A 13,771-nucleotide genomic window follows, 5' to 3' on the forward strand; every position below is an offset into this window, starting at 1 on the left:
CGAAAGTACGTCTGTCTGTTTGTCCTTTATGCATTACGACACCATTCATCCGATCGGCATAAAACTTTGGGGAAGTTGTTGAGTACACTTCCGCGAAGGTTTCTGGCAAAAATAAATAAATACATTTGTTAAAAGTTGTTGAGTACACTCCCGCAAAGGTTTCTGTAAAAAAAAAAGGAACATTTGTTAAATATCGCGCCCCCCCCCCCCAGGCCCCCCAGGACCCTCATAATCTTTCCAATACTGAACGTTTACAGTTTCCGGTGTGACTCGCTTTTGCAATGACCATCAACAAAGCGCAAAGACAATCGCTGCAAGTGTGTGGACTAGATTTGGAGAATCCGTGCTTCTCACATGGACAACTGTATGTGGCCAGCTCACGCGTTGGAAAACCTTCGGATTTTTTCGTGTACGCACCAGACGGAAAAACAAAAAATACCGTGTATCCACAAGCACTCGAATAAATAAACAGAATTAAAACAACACTTTAAAATGTTTTCCATATTAAAATGAATAAGTTTCAATACAAATGGCACAATGTAAATTGAATGTTATCATAACAAGTTTCCTTAAATTTCCTTCTTCTGAGATCGTAGCAACACGCGACGGGTGAGCTAGTGTGTCTTAAAAAAGACCTGGATGCTTACACCTTGGAGAACATATATGTCTTTCCTGTATACCACACTTTCTATACTCCTCAAAATCAATTCTTTCTTTACTGCCATTAGTTTTCATTTCCTGAGTAGGCTATCAAGAGCCAAGCTATCCAGACCCAAATCTGGGACCTTGAGAAAGTGGTTATTTTCATACATTACCATCTTGGTATGCACTAATGCTCTCTTGCAGTTGTCTGTCTAGTCCAGATTTACATTACAAATCCGCCTGTCAACCAGCTTTCACTTTGCCTTTTCATATGGAAAATGTAAGCACTAGGTACTTTAGTTTGTCCAACCACACCATCATATCCTAGCAGTTTCATGGGCATTCCTGACATCTAGACTTTTAGTAGCAAGTGCAGGACAAAAACAGGCACACTCCACACTTGAAGCTGGGTGCCCGTTTTTAAATTGTCTTGAATTTGACATTTTTGCTCCAGACCTCACCAGGATTTCCATAGCACAGTTCTTAAACATTGTCAACTGGTCCAAGGCCGCCTTGGTCATACCATCCTGATTGTTCTTTCATCGCCTTCATAGTTATTGACTTTGTTCCTCAAGGATTCTAGCTGCCAATTGGTCTTTCTTTCTTTTCTTCCACACACTCCGCTGCTGTGTCTTTGCTAGTCCTCTTATTCATATCAGCAGGAAGGTCATCAATAGAGTATAGGAAGGTTTTTTTCCCTTTACGCAGTCCAGCATTCTGGTAGGTGTATTCATCTCCTGTCCCTCACAATTTTCCATGCAAGTTTGTGGTCTGAAAAAAATTGCCAGTTCACTTCTCTGCCTTGTTGTGAAGAGGCATCTGTTGAGGCAAAAAATGTGTGTGCACTGAAGATGTCAAGTCAAGATCAATGACAGCAACGTGAGGCTGTGAGAGCAGAACTATTTTTTCTGATCACTCTCTGTGTTTGGGAGTGCAGCCCACAGAACCCACAAAAAAGGTAAAAAGACCACTTCAACTCAAAGTTGGGGCAAGTTCTGAGGATTGCGTGAGCGCCACGCCACCTACGTCAACCTCGGTTCGCTCCTGGTCCTGCTTTCTGCCACCTCAGCACATGATAGTTCTGTGTCTAGTCAGTTTTGAACAGTGTGCCCCATCATCATCTAAAAAAACAAGGCTTCCCCTGTGCCACATATCCCATTTGATGCCCTCTGATTCTCCTGAGGCCATACCGCAGCAGGGTTGTTCATTCTGGACTTACTTGCATCCATCTGATCAATAACGTATTCTGATTGAGTTTATAGCCTAGCATTAATCTCCAGGACTACTCTTAGATCACCTACCACTTGCATGCCTCAGTTTTTTTTCCATGTAGCCATTTAGAACATGCTGCTTTTCAATCATTCGGGATGTTCTATTGGGTTGTGCCCTCAACATTGCAAAATAAAATTAACTCTTTATTTAGCATTCTCTGTGTAAAGAATAAAATAATGAAACCAAATAAATAAATGAAGGAATTAAGCAATAAATTCAACAGCTTAATTCACCAAAGAGATAGAAAAAGAGCACACTCTAATCACAATGTTTACAGAAAAGCTATCCACCACAGATGAAAGCAAAACACTGCATTAGTGGAGGTCAACCAGCCCATTGGATCCCGAGCTGTCACTCACTATTAAAAGAGGATCCTGCCAAAAAGGTCAACAAATAATTAAAAAATATATATATTAAAACGAAAACGACATTTATAAACGGTTGTATGACGTTACAACGCATGCTTTTACCCCGTATTCCGTTACAACGCAAGTTTTTACAACGACTTGCTGTCGGGGGTGTGCTGGAGTTTGGAACAGTATAATTTACTATTCCATCTCCAGTCTGTGCAACATTAGGGAAGGTGTTGGAGTTAAATCCAACCCCTTATACCCCTCCAGCAAGCCATTTCATTGTAATGGCATGCAGGATAAAAGCATGCGTTGTAAAGCATGCGTTGTAACAGTTGATTCCCTTTATAAACTGTTATATTAAATGTATATCGCTAGTACATATCAACACTGAAAACCAACAACAACCTAAAAAGAAAAAACCTTCGACAGGTACCAATAACAAAGGCACACAAAAAAACAAGAAAAAATAAGGCACGTCAAAATTTATAAAACAATAACATTTTTCATAATTGTTACTAACACATAAACAGATGTAATTAAAATAAATAGAAATTATATTTATATTCTTAAATTATTCACAGATGCAAAATGGCCAACACAGCCACATAGATCACTTCACAAAAATAGAAACCTTTCCTCACATATATGGGGTACATATACACCAAGGAGAGCACCACTAATGAGAGAACACAGTGGACGTGTACCAAAATATTGTGAAGAAGCTGCTATTTTAGAGCAAGCTCAATGATGTAGTAGAAAATATAAAAGAACATAACCATCATCCAAATGCAACAGAATTCTTAATTAGAAATATAGCTGAAGACCTCAAAGAAGCAAGCAATTTCTCTTTGTAACTCACTGGAACAATTTTAAAGGACTACATTCCGAATATTCCTGAAGAAGTAATGGGACAATTACCATCAATCCCAAATCATAAAAGAATAATAACGAAACCCTGTAGAGCACAAATAAAACCTCCTAAAGCTCGTAAAACATTTAGAAACATAGACATAACAGACCACTTGACAGTAACTCATACACATGAAATCTTTATCATATATGACAGCAAAACAATGAAAACATACTAATGTGCATCACTACTAACAATATACACAACATAGTTAAAGGACAGCACATTTAAATCATATCCAGCACACTTCTACACAAGACATAAGCAGTATAAAAAAAACTGTCATACCTCTAATATATATCTACTACTACCAAATAAACAAAAGAGTTCATATCAAGAACTACTAAATGTCATAAAAAGTAACGATTATTAACCCTCAAAAATAATCATGGTCTTTGAACAAACCATGACTGAAACCATCCTAAAGATTTATCACACACATCAATACAAGACAGCTACTTCCATTTCAGTCAAGCTCTTTGGAAACACCTGCAGTAAATAACTTTAAGCACTGATTACTCCACAAACACTAAAGGCCTGATTATGAGTTTTGTGGTCTTCGAGCCTGGCCCCTGCTGTAGCAGTTCGAGGCAGACCGCCAAGCCTGCAGCATCTAGCGCGCCTAATTACAAGTTTGTATCTAGGCTGGTAGGGCCGCAGAAAGCTTCGGCTGAGGATTACTGCTGGCAGTCATGCCGCCGCTGTGAGACCGCTGCCATGTTGGGCGCACTGTGTGGCATGCACCATGTTGTGCATTCAGAACGGTGAAATTCTAGGAGGGCATAATATGTGCCCCCCTCACGCATCCCCATGGGCAGATTCGCCCAGGGGCCCTGTTTTTGCCCCCTGCCTTTCCGCCACCCTTTTCATGGCAAGGTCCCCACCATGAATTGGGCGGTGGAAATGCAGGCTTTAATCTGCTTGGCGGTGCGCGTATTAGCACCACCACCATTTTAAGCTCTTCTCACCAACCGCAGGATCCTGAATCCCGGTGGTGGTCTTTTGGCGGTCCCACCATCGTAAAACGGTGGGAGGCCTAACGTAATGGCAGCGGTCAGACCACCGTTGTTGTAATTCAGGCCTAATTTTCTTATGAAACAAAGAAAGAAATTTCCCTAGCTTTGTACCACCAACAGAAGCAGTAAAACATTATGATGTACTGCTTGAATCCCATCTCTAATGACCGCCCGCCAATGTTACGGGGGTCCGTCATTGTCATTAGGATGCGCCCGCCACACTGGCGCGCGCATCCTGCATTCCTGACATTGTGGCGGGCGGTGCCCTCAGCGCCGCCGGGCTACAATGCCAGGAAGGCATGTTGTGCATTGGACTGCAGGGGGGTACCATAGGTACCCCCCAATGTGCACCCCCCCGAATCCCAGGGGGCCCGCTACAGGCCCCCAATTGCGGAAAAACGCCTGCCCAATGCCGCCACGGAAAGGCACAACCCTGCAGACATGCTAATATGGATGGCGGTGTCTCCCAGACACCGCCACCATGTTAGCAGCTTTTCCGCCTGTCCGACTCTGCGACCGGGCAGAAAACCGGCAGACGGTCTTTCCGTCCACCCGGTTCTCCCCTGCCATGGTAATGTGGCGGGTGGTGGCGATCCTCCCGCAATCCTAATGGACCCCTTGGATTGAAGGAATGTACCGTTCAGTTCACTGCTCCAACCGAAATTCTACATCCTCTGGTGGAATGTATAACAAAGCAAAAAATCACAATAAGCAAAATACAGTAGTGCGATGGAACGGTGGCACAATTAATTTCAAGGGATTCTAGGAATAAACCATTCTACACTCTATCCAATTTATAGGAATACTTAAAAAAGAACACAGCCACGGGACGTACTACAAAAAGAATCCTTTGCATAATGACTGAGGCATAAATTATTAAAGCAAACTAGACAAATGCATTACATATTAGCCTCCAAAGCACACTTATTATAAAATAACCAAAGTCTGCCCTACTTTCAAACAATTGCCCTAACATTACTGTAATTCTAGGCAAGTCATCCGTTATCTATATATAACAAAGCATTACAATAAAACAAAAATGCATTAAAAGTATCAAAGATTATATATTTTTTACTTATTAGTGAAAATATAATCTATAATAGTCCATTCTGGAAACAACCATTGACATATGAACAAAAATAAGTATCAGAATGATATAAAATAAAGTATACTTGATAAACTGAAAACTTTATCCAAACAATTGAAATAACATATAAAGCATAAGATTATTTTAGTATAGCTACAAGCCAATCACAAGCTCTATATTTAAAGTGAAAACAGGACAACAAAATAAATATTAGAAGCACATTTAATATAGCAATGCATTCAGGTACATGGTAACAACATCAATTAATGAAAGGACAGATTTCAGTTATCATATTACAATTAAATAAAATCCCACTGCACATGTCCAAGATAAGTATAAAATAAAACAAATAGTTCAGTAGCAGATAATCAATGGAACCAAAATTCCCAAAAATAGATACATAAAAAGAAATTCCTAAAAAAAATGAAATCCATCTTTAAAAAGATAAAGAAAATGATATTAAAAACGTTGACAAAGAATGGCTAATCATTTATGTTCTTTAAAAAACCCTAAGCACACTTTTAAACTCTTCTCCAAATAATAGCATTATATCTGTTCAAAAAATTCCTGTTCTCAAATGACCCTAAAAACAATATCATGAAATACATAAACATAATATACATGCTAAAAATAAATTAACTGAAACACAATACTCCTAAAAACGTAATACACCACACACTAGGTCCTACTGTAACTATGAAAAAAACTGTAAATTATTTAATTACCTTGACTAACTCATGATAACTCGAGTAACTAACCTTACTAACAATCTACTGTCCCATTTGTACTACTTAGGAAGAGTAAAATAAAGACCTTGTAGAAAACATAAAGCCACTTCCCCGATTCTGCCATCCACACCATCATTTGCTTCAACAAAAAAGACCAAATGGAGTAACCAAAATAATAATTGTGGCAAAATTGAAATATGAGTGGACCTCCAAACAGTGAAAAAGTCTTTGTAAAAATATCACGTGAAAAAAAAGTATTATGTTGTGATTTTTTTCTATAAATCAAATCTATTGATTTGTATATTTGCGATAAACATTGGAAACAAAATCAAACAAAGTAACCAGTTATTACATCACTGCTACGTATATATGTGTCTGTAGACACAATTCCATCATATCTCATAGTGCTCATTAAGCAGTCCAAAGTAATGCTATAAATGCCTCCAGATTATGGAATGTTTTTGGGTGCAGCCCCTAGCTCAGTAGTGGGTCCTTTTTGCTTTGCACACCAGTAAAAAAGAAGTAATTCATGTTTTCAAGGTAACTTTCCCCACCAGGGCCTATTATCTGTTCATCTGTGATGCCACCCTGGGTGGGCGGTGTATGAGGTTCACTACTAAAGTTGATTCTGGATCGACTCTTATCAGTGTCAGATGAATCTAGGGATTACCTGGGTTGTTGTCAGCCCCTGTAGGATCTCGGTATTCGCAGTGTGGCCCGGTAAAAAACTGGAGATGGCTGAGCACGGCGTTCAGATTGATCTCATCTGGGTTGGGTATGGCACCGGAGTTCTTTTTTCTCAGCTGCCCTGCCCCAAGCTTCTTTAGGTGTCTCAGAAAGTGGGCGTATGAATTCTGGGTCACCATTAGCTTAGCGGTCAGAATCAGCATATATTTAGGTTCATAGCTCAGAGTTTCTGTTTAATCGCATCAAAGGATTTCCTTCACTGTAGGACAAGTTTAGTATAGTCAGGAAAGACTGTGATGCAGGTAGATTGGAAGAGCTGTTGCCGGCCTTACTCGACTCACAGAGTATTGTGTTATGGCCCTGAAAGTTAAAAATACAGGAACTCATGGGATTTGGGGACTCTGAGCCATGGATCTATGGGCCCTTCCAGTGGCAAACCATTGCGAAATATTTACAATGGGATCTATGATTTAAGCGAGAGTCCCAGGAATTTCTCTGAGTTGGTGAATTCAACGTCGTTCGGGAAGCCTACAATTCTAAGGTTATTGCACTGTGATCAATTTTCAGCATCTTCTGTGTCAAGACGTTTATTGGAGAAGTGTAGTTTAGTCTTATTAGATAAGGCCCTCAGCTTCAGCGACCTGGCCAGCCATATTGCGTATTTCTTGATGGTGAAAAGACACATCCGTCCCTACCAGAACAAATCTTTGTGTCTACGGCCTCCTGCAAGGCCTGAATCACCTGCAGAATAGCCCTGGCAGCACTTCGGTCTGTCAAATGCTGGCTCGAAGGACCCCTAGTGTGAGGGCCTGAAGCGTCTGGAGGTGAAATGCTGAATTTGTCGATATTTGAACATTCATGGATGGTCGTTTCCCAATGTTCAGACCAGAATGAGGACAGGTCTAGTCGGTACATAGGGGGGGTAAAACGGCTCTAGAAAGCCACCATGGCAATTTATTTATTTATTTATGACATTTAATTAAGTGCGAACAATTGCCCTTGGGCGTCTCGGCGCTGCGACTTCTGCAAAATTCTCCCGAGCTAGTTCCTGGGGGTTTACTGATTAAACAGCCAAGTTTTTAGCTTTTTACGAAATAACCAGAGAGAGTGACTAGTCTTGATCGACTGAGGTAAGGTATTCCACAGTCTTGGTGCCTTGACCATGAACCAGCGGTCTCCCCAGGAGACGGTCTTTGTACGAGGCACCACCAGATCATTATAGGTAGTGGATCTCAGTAATCTGGGGGGGCAGTAGGGAGTCAACTGGTCTTTAAGGAACTGAGGTCCTTGCTTATGCAGTGCTTTGTATATGATATATAGAGTCTTGAACTTGATCGGGTTTCTGATTGAGAGCCAGTGATAGTTTCTAATTGTATCAGCAATGGGCTTATGTTTGGGAATTCTGGCGAGGAGTCTTGCTGCCGCATTTTGTATAGTCTGCATTTTGTTGATTTCACGGATCTGAGCGTTGGCAAAAAGGCCGTTGCAATAGTCCAGTGAGGATAAAACCAGGAAACTTATCAGGGTTTTGCCGGCACTATCAGGTAGGAAGGGAATAATTTTCCTTACTAGTCGCAGTTTATGAAAAGCTGTAGCCGCTATTGGTTGGCATGAGCAACAAAGTTGAGTTTTTCGTCAAAGACAACTCCTAAGTTACTTACTTTGGGAACCGGTTTGGGCAGTGTTCCGAAAGACACGGGCCACCAAACAGGCAACTAACTTGGGGTAAGTTGTCCAAATATGACAACCTCCGTCTTTTCGGAATTGAGCTTGAGACAATTGGAGGCCATCCAGTCTCCAATTGCCAGCATACCTGCTTTAAAACTCTCGGCCACCCTTTTACCATTGTTTTTGATGGCTAAGACTAACTGAGTATCATCTGCATATGAGGTAAGGCTCATCCCATGCGCTTTGATGATTTTGGCTAGGTCCGACACGTAGATATTAATGAGTGTCGGACTCAGGGATGAGCCTTGTGGGACCCCACATGGCAGAGACAGATTAGTCGACTGGAACGTTCCCAGGGTGACAGCGTGAGTTCTTTCGGACAAAAGGAGGCCAATAGGTCCTTAGCTGCCTGTTGAATGCCCATTTTTTCGACACGATCGACCAAGATCGAATGGCCGACTGTGTCGAAAGCTGCAGATAGATCTAGTAGCAATAGTACTGCTGTTCCTCCTTGATCTCGAATGACTCTGATGTCATCGGCGGCTTTGATCAAGGCAGTTTCTGTGCCGTGAAACTTTCGGAACCCAAATTGGGTACTATCCAGTTGGTGATGTTCCTCAATGAATTCTGATAACTGGGAATTCATCGCTTTTTCTACAACTTTTGCCAAGAATGGGAGGCTGTAAAAAAGGGGGTGGTGATGGACGGAGCATCTTAACCAATCAAACACTCACACCCAGTCAAAAGATCTGGGTTTAATCCATCACCGTTCTTTAGCCCACTCTGCCACCCCAGTTCAGACATGGCTATATGCAAATCAGTCTGACCCTGTGCCTCATGGGAACAGTCCAGCCCGAACTGCCAAGCCATGTCTTCCCTGGACCGGAAACAAGCTTCCGAGGACCGGTTTCTAGCATTCCAGCCGTCTTCAGCCCGGCTTGCTTGAATCCAGTGGCAAAGTGAGCAAGGGACTCACGTCTGAGCATACCCTGCCACACTTATGACGGCCAAAAGCGGTAAAAAAGGAGGTGGTGATGGACGGAGCATCTGAATCAATCAAACACTCACACCCAGTCAAAAGATCTGGGTTTAATCCTTCACCGTTCTTTAGCCCACTCTGCCACCCCAGTTCAGACATGGCTATATGCAATTCAGTCTGACCCTCTACCTCATGGGAACAGTCCAGCCCGAACTGCCTAGCCATGTCTTCCCTGGACCGGAAACAAGCTTCCGAGGACCGGTTCTGGCATTTCACCGTCTTCAGCCCGGCTTGCTTGAATCCAGTGGCAAAGTGAGCAAGGGACTCACGTCTGAGCATACCCTGCCACACTTATGGCGGCCAAAAGCGGTTAAACAGGGGGTGGTGATGGACAGCGCATCTGAATCAATCAAACACTCACACCCAGTCAAAAGATCTGGGTTTAATCCATCACCGTTCTTTAGCCCACTTTGTCACCCCAGTTCAGACATGGCTATATGCAAATCAGTCTGACCCTGTGCCTCATGGGAACAGTCCAGACCGAACTGCCAAGCCATGTCTTCCCTGGACCGAAACAAGCTTCCGAGGACCGGTTTCTGGCATTCCAGCCGTCTTCAGCCCGGCTTGCTTAAATCCGGTGGCAAAGTGAGCAAGGGACTCACGTCTGAGCATACCCTGCCACACTTATGGCGGCCAAAAGCGATAAAAAAGGGGGTGGTGATGGACGGAGCATCTGAATCAATCAAACACTCACACCCAGTCAAAAGATCTGGGTTTAATCCATCACCGTTCTTTAGCCCACTCTGCCACCCCAGTTCAGACATGGCTATATGCAAATCAGTCTGACCCTGTGCCTCATGGGAACAGTCCAGCCCGAACTACCAAGCCATGTCTTCCCTGGACCAGAAACAAGCTTCCAAGGACCGGTTTCTGGCATTCCAGCCGTCTTCAGCCCGGCTTGCTTGAACCCAGTGGCAAAGTGAGCAAGGGACTCACGTCTGAGTATACCCTGCCACACTTATGGTGGCCAAAAGCGGTAAAAAAGGGGGTGGTGATGGACGGAGCATCTGAATCAATCAAACACTCACACCCAGTCAAAAGATCTGGGTTTAATCCATGACCGCTCTTTAGCCCACTCTGCCACCCCAGTTCAGACATGGCTATATGCAAATCAGTCTGACCCTGTGCCTCTTGGGAACAGTCCAGCCCGAACTGCCAAGCCATGTCTTCCCTGGTCCGGTTTCTGGCATTCAGCCGTCTTCAGCCCGGCTTGCTTGAATCCAGTGGCAAAGTGAGCAAGGGACTCACGTCTGAGCATATCCTGCCACACATATGGTGGCCAACAGCGGTAAAAAAGGGGGTGGTGATGGACGGAGCATCTGAATCAATCAAACACTCACACCAGTCAAAAGATCTGGGTTTAATCCATCACCGTTCTTTAGCCCACTCTGCCACCCCAGTTCAGACATGGCTATATGCAAATCAGTCTGACCCTGTGCCTTATGGGAACAGTCCAGCCCGAACTGCCAAGCCATGTCTTTCCTGGACCGGAAACAAGCTTCAGAGGACCGGTTTCTGGCATTCCAGCCGTCTTCAGCCCGGCTTGCTTGAATCCAATGGCAAAGTGAGCAAGGGACTCACGTCTGAGCATACCCTGCCACACTTATGGCGGCCAAAAGCGGTAAAAAAAGGGGGCTGGTGATGGACGGAGCATCTGAATCAATCAAACACTCACACCCAGTCAAAAGATCTGGGTTTAATCCATCATCGTTCTTTAGCCCACTCTGCCACCCCAGTTCAGACATGGCTATATGCAAATCAGTCTGACCCTGTGCCTCATGGGAACAGTCCAGCCCGAACTGCCAAGCCATGTCTTCCCTGGACCGGAAACAAGCTTCCGAGGACCGGTTTCTGGCATTCCAGCCGTCTTCAGCCCGGCTTGCTTGAATCCAGTGGCAAAGTGAGCAAGGGACTCACGTCTGAGCAAGAATGGGAGGCTGGCTACCGGTCGATAGTTTTTCAAATCGTCCTTGTCTAGATGTGGTTTTTTTAAGAGTGGTTTGAGGAGAGTTTTTTTGAGCATGTTCGGATAGATCCCTGATCTAAACTTAGAGTTGCAGATTTGAGTGATGACCGTTATCAAGGAGTCCATGACCGGGGGTAGAATTTTAAAAGGGCACGGGTCCAAGGCTAAGCCGCATTTGATGGTAGTGATAATGTCCGCTGTTTATGCCTCCGTAATGTCTCTGAACTGGGTGAATAAGGAAACTGTAGGGGTGGAGTTTATGGTATATGTGGGTTTATTGGTATTGGAGGAGAAAGCTGAATAGATATCATTAACTTTTATAAAAAAGAAGTTTGCCAGTGTGTCACAGAGGGATTGAGAGGGAGGAGGGTTTAAATCAGGGGTATTCCCTACTAGCTGCTTAGTGATATCATAGAGTTGTTTGTCGGAATTCTTAGCTTTCTCAAATCAAATCAAAAAGGCTTTATTCGATTTTAGGTTTAAAATCATAAAAGCATACAGACAAATAATACAATACATTTTAAAAAACATTTTAAAATAAATCTCATAATGGCTTTAAATTGCACAGTTAAAAGATTAAGCATGCTTTACACAACCTTTAGGCAACGTTGTAGGTAACAGTGTTCTGAAAGATTTAGTAATTACAATACATAAAACTGTTGTACGACGGTTTGGGACAATTAAAAGCCACTGAAAAACTACTGCCATTACTTAAATGGGTTCCTCTACCCACTGGGTTGTTGTCAATGCTCCGGGGACTAGGGGAAAGCATGTAGGACGTATTAGGGTAAAATCATGTAGATTCCAGGTAGAAATAAGTCCATCGCCATTTTGAGATAGCCATGTGTGCATGTATGGCACAATGTGTCTGCTCCTAAATCGTATCAGGATCAAATCGCCCAAGATGTCTTTTTTAAGGGGTCCAAGCCAGCCCACCCTCCGGACACTTATTATTCGGCCATCAAGATGGTAGGGCAAAGGTCTGTTTTTAGATAGCCAGAACTTGACCTTGTTCATAAGTTCATGTTGTCTCTCAGCTTTACCTTTTGTTATTTCAGGAACTCCAGAGAGAACAATTACAAAAGGCGCAGCTTCTGGAGGTAAGTGTATATGGGTGGTACGCACATGTTTAAATGGAATGTGACGTGCTGTTGTCAATTTCGGGGGGGCTTTGGGATTGATAGGCAACAAGGAGGTGGGAGTTGGCAATTGAGTAGGCACCGCTTCATAAGGTGTGATCAGATTAGATAGGTTTAAAAGAGCGGTTGTCGGCGGGCATTGAGTTGTTGCAACGTGGGTTGAGGATTTCAGGAGAGATTCAACAGAGTTCTCCAACCCCGTCAGCTTCTCCCTCAACGTAGTGATTTTGTCCATCAAGGGGTGTATTAAAGATTTGATCAGGTGCTCGATCATAGTCAGAAGAGCCTGATGGGAGGATGGTGGTAAGTCGTCTAGGTTAGCAACAGGTGGCGAAATAAAGGACGAATTAATTAAAGGTGGTATAGGACTTAGAGAAGGTTTATCAAGTTTTTGTGTTTTAGGAAGACTCCCGTTGTCTTTGTCCCCATCGATCTTCCTTTTGGCAGGTGTAACCCTGGGAGGTATTTTATGGGTATCAGGAAAGGATTTCAGCTCCCTTGGACATGGTGATAAGCTGCAGCATTTTAACGTGGGGGAAAGTGCTGCTGGAACGTACTTAACCTTACACAGGCTATTTAAGTCATCCAGCCATAGAAAACTAGATGGAGAATGTATAAATATATCACCCGGGATTTTGTCGGACATATCCCCTGTTTTGTGCTTAAGCATAGTTTAAAAAAGTACAAGTCGGAAATTTACCTCTAAACAGACAAAGGGGGTGGCCCGTCCCCGTCCTCCTCAGTCCGATGAGGGCCGTAGAGGGCCCGCCCTTTGCCCGGGCTTAGCCCGGCGTCCCGCAAAGCGGAGCGGAGCTCCCCTTTTTGGCGCCTCCTGGCGCTTCCCTGGTGAATCAGGAAGCAGCGCCGCCGGGAGATGCAGTCCCGGAGCGGCGGCGCTGTGGGCTGCACAATTGGACTCCTGGCGGTGGCGTCAATATTGGGGTCCTGCTCTTCTCTCCCCTCCTCCTGGCCGGTAAGTAGAAAATGCCCCCGCGCTCCGCCGAGCGGAGCTCCCCTTTTAGGCGCCTCCTGGCGCTTCCCTGGTGAATCAGGAAGCAGCGCCGCCGCTAGGGCCGCCGGTAGAAGTAGTCCCGGAGCGGCGGCGCTGTGGGCTGCACAATTGGATTCCTGGCGGTGGCGGCAATATTGGGGTCCTGCTCTTCTCTCCCCTCCTCCTGGCCGGTAAGTAGAAAATGCCCCCGCGCTCCGCCGAGCGGAGCTCCCCTTTTAGGCGCCTCCTGCTGCTTCCCTGGTGAATCAGGAA

The 13,771-nt window shown here is 44.0% G+C and overlaps 1 protein-coding gene across 1 annotated transcript in view; it reads left to right on the forward strand.

Annotated features, from left to right (window-relative positions):
* The window catches only part of IQCK (IQ motif containing K), a 647,452-nt gene that overhangs the window by 19,798 nt on the left and 613,883 nt on the right, over nt 1–13,771 (forward strand). Inside the window, exon 3 of the mRNA XM_086940789.1 lies at nt 12,427–12,468. Coding sequence (XP_086796915.1) covers nt 12,427–12,468 — 42 coding nt within the window. The remainder of the gene's footprint in view (nt 1–12,426; nt 12,469–13,771) is intronic.

This window comes from Lissotriton vulgaris, chromosome 10, assembly GCF_964263255.1.
Source record: "Lissotriton vulgaris chromosome 10, aLisVul1.2, whole genome shotgun sequence".
Lineage (NCBI taxonomy): Eukaryota > Metazoa > Chordata > Amphibia > Caudata > Salamandridae > Lissotriton > Lissotriton vulgaris.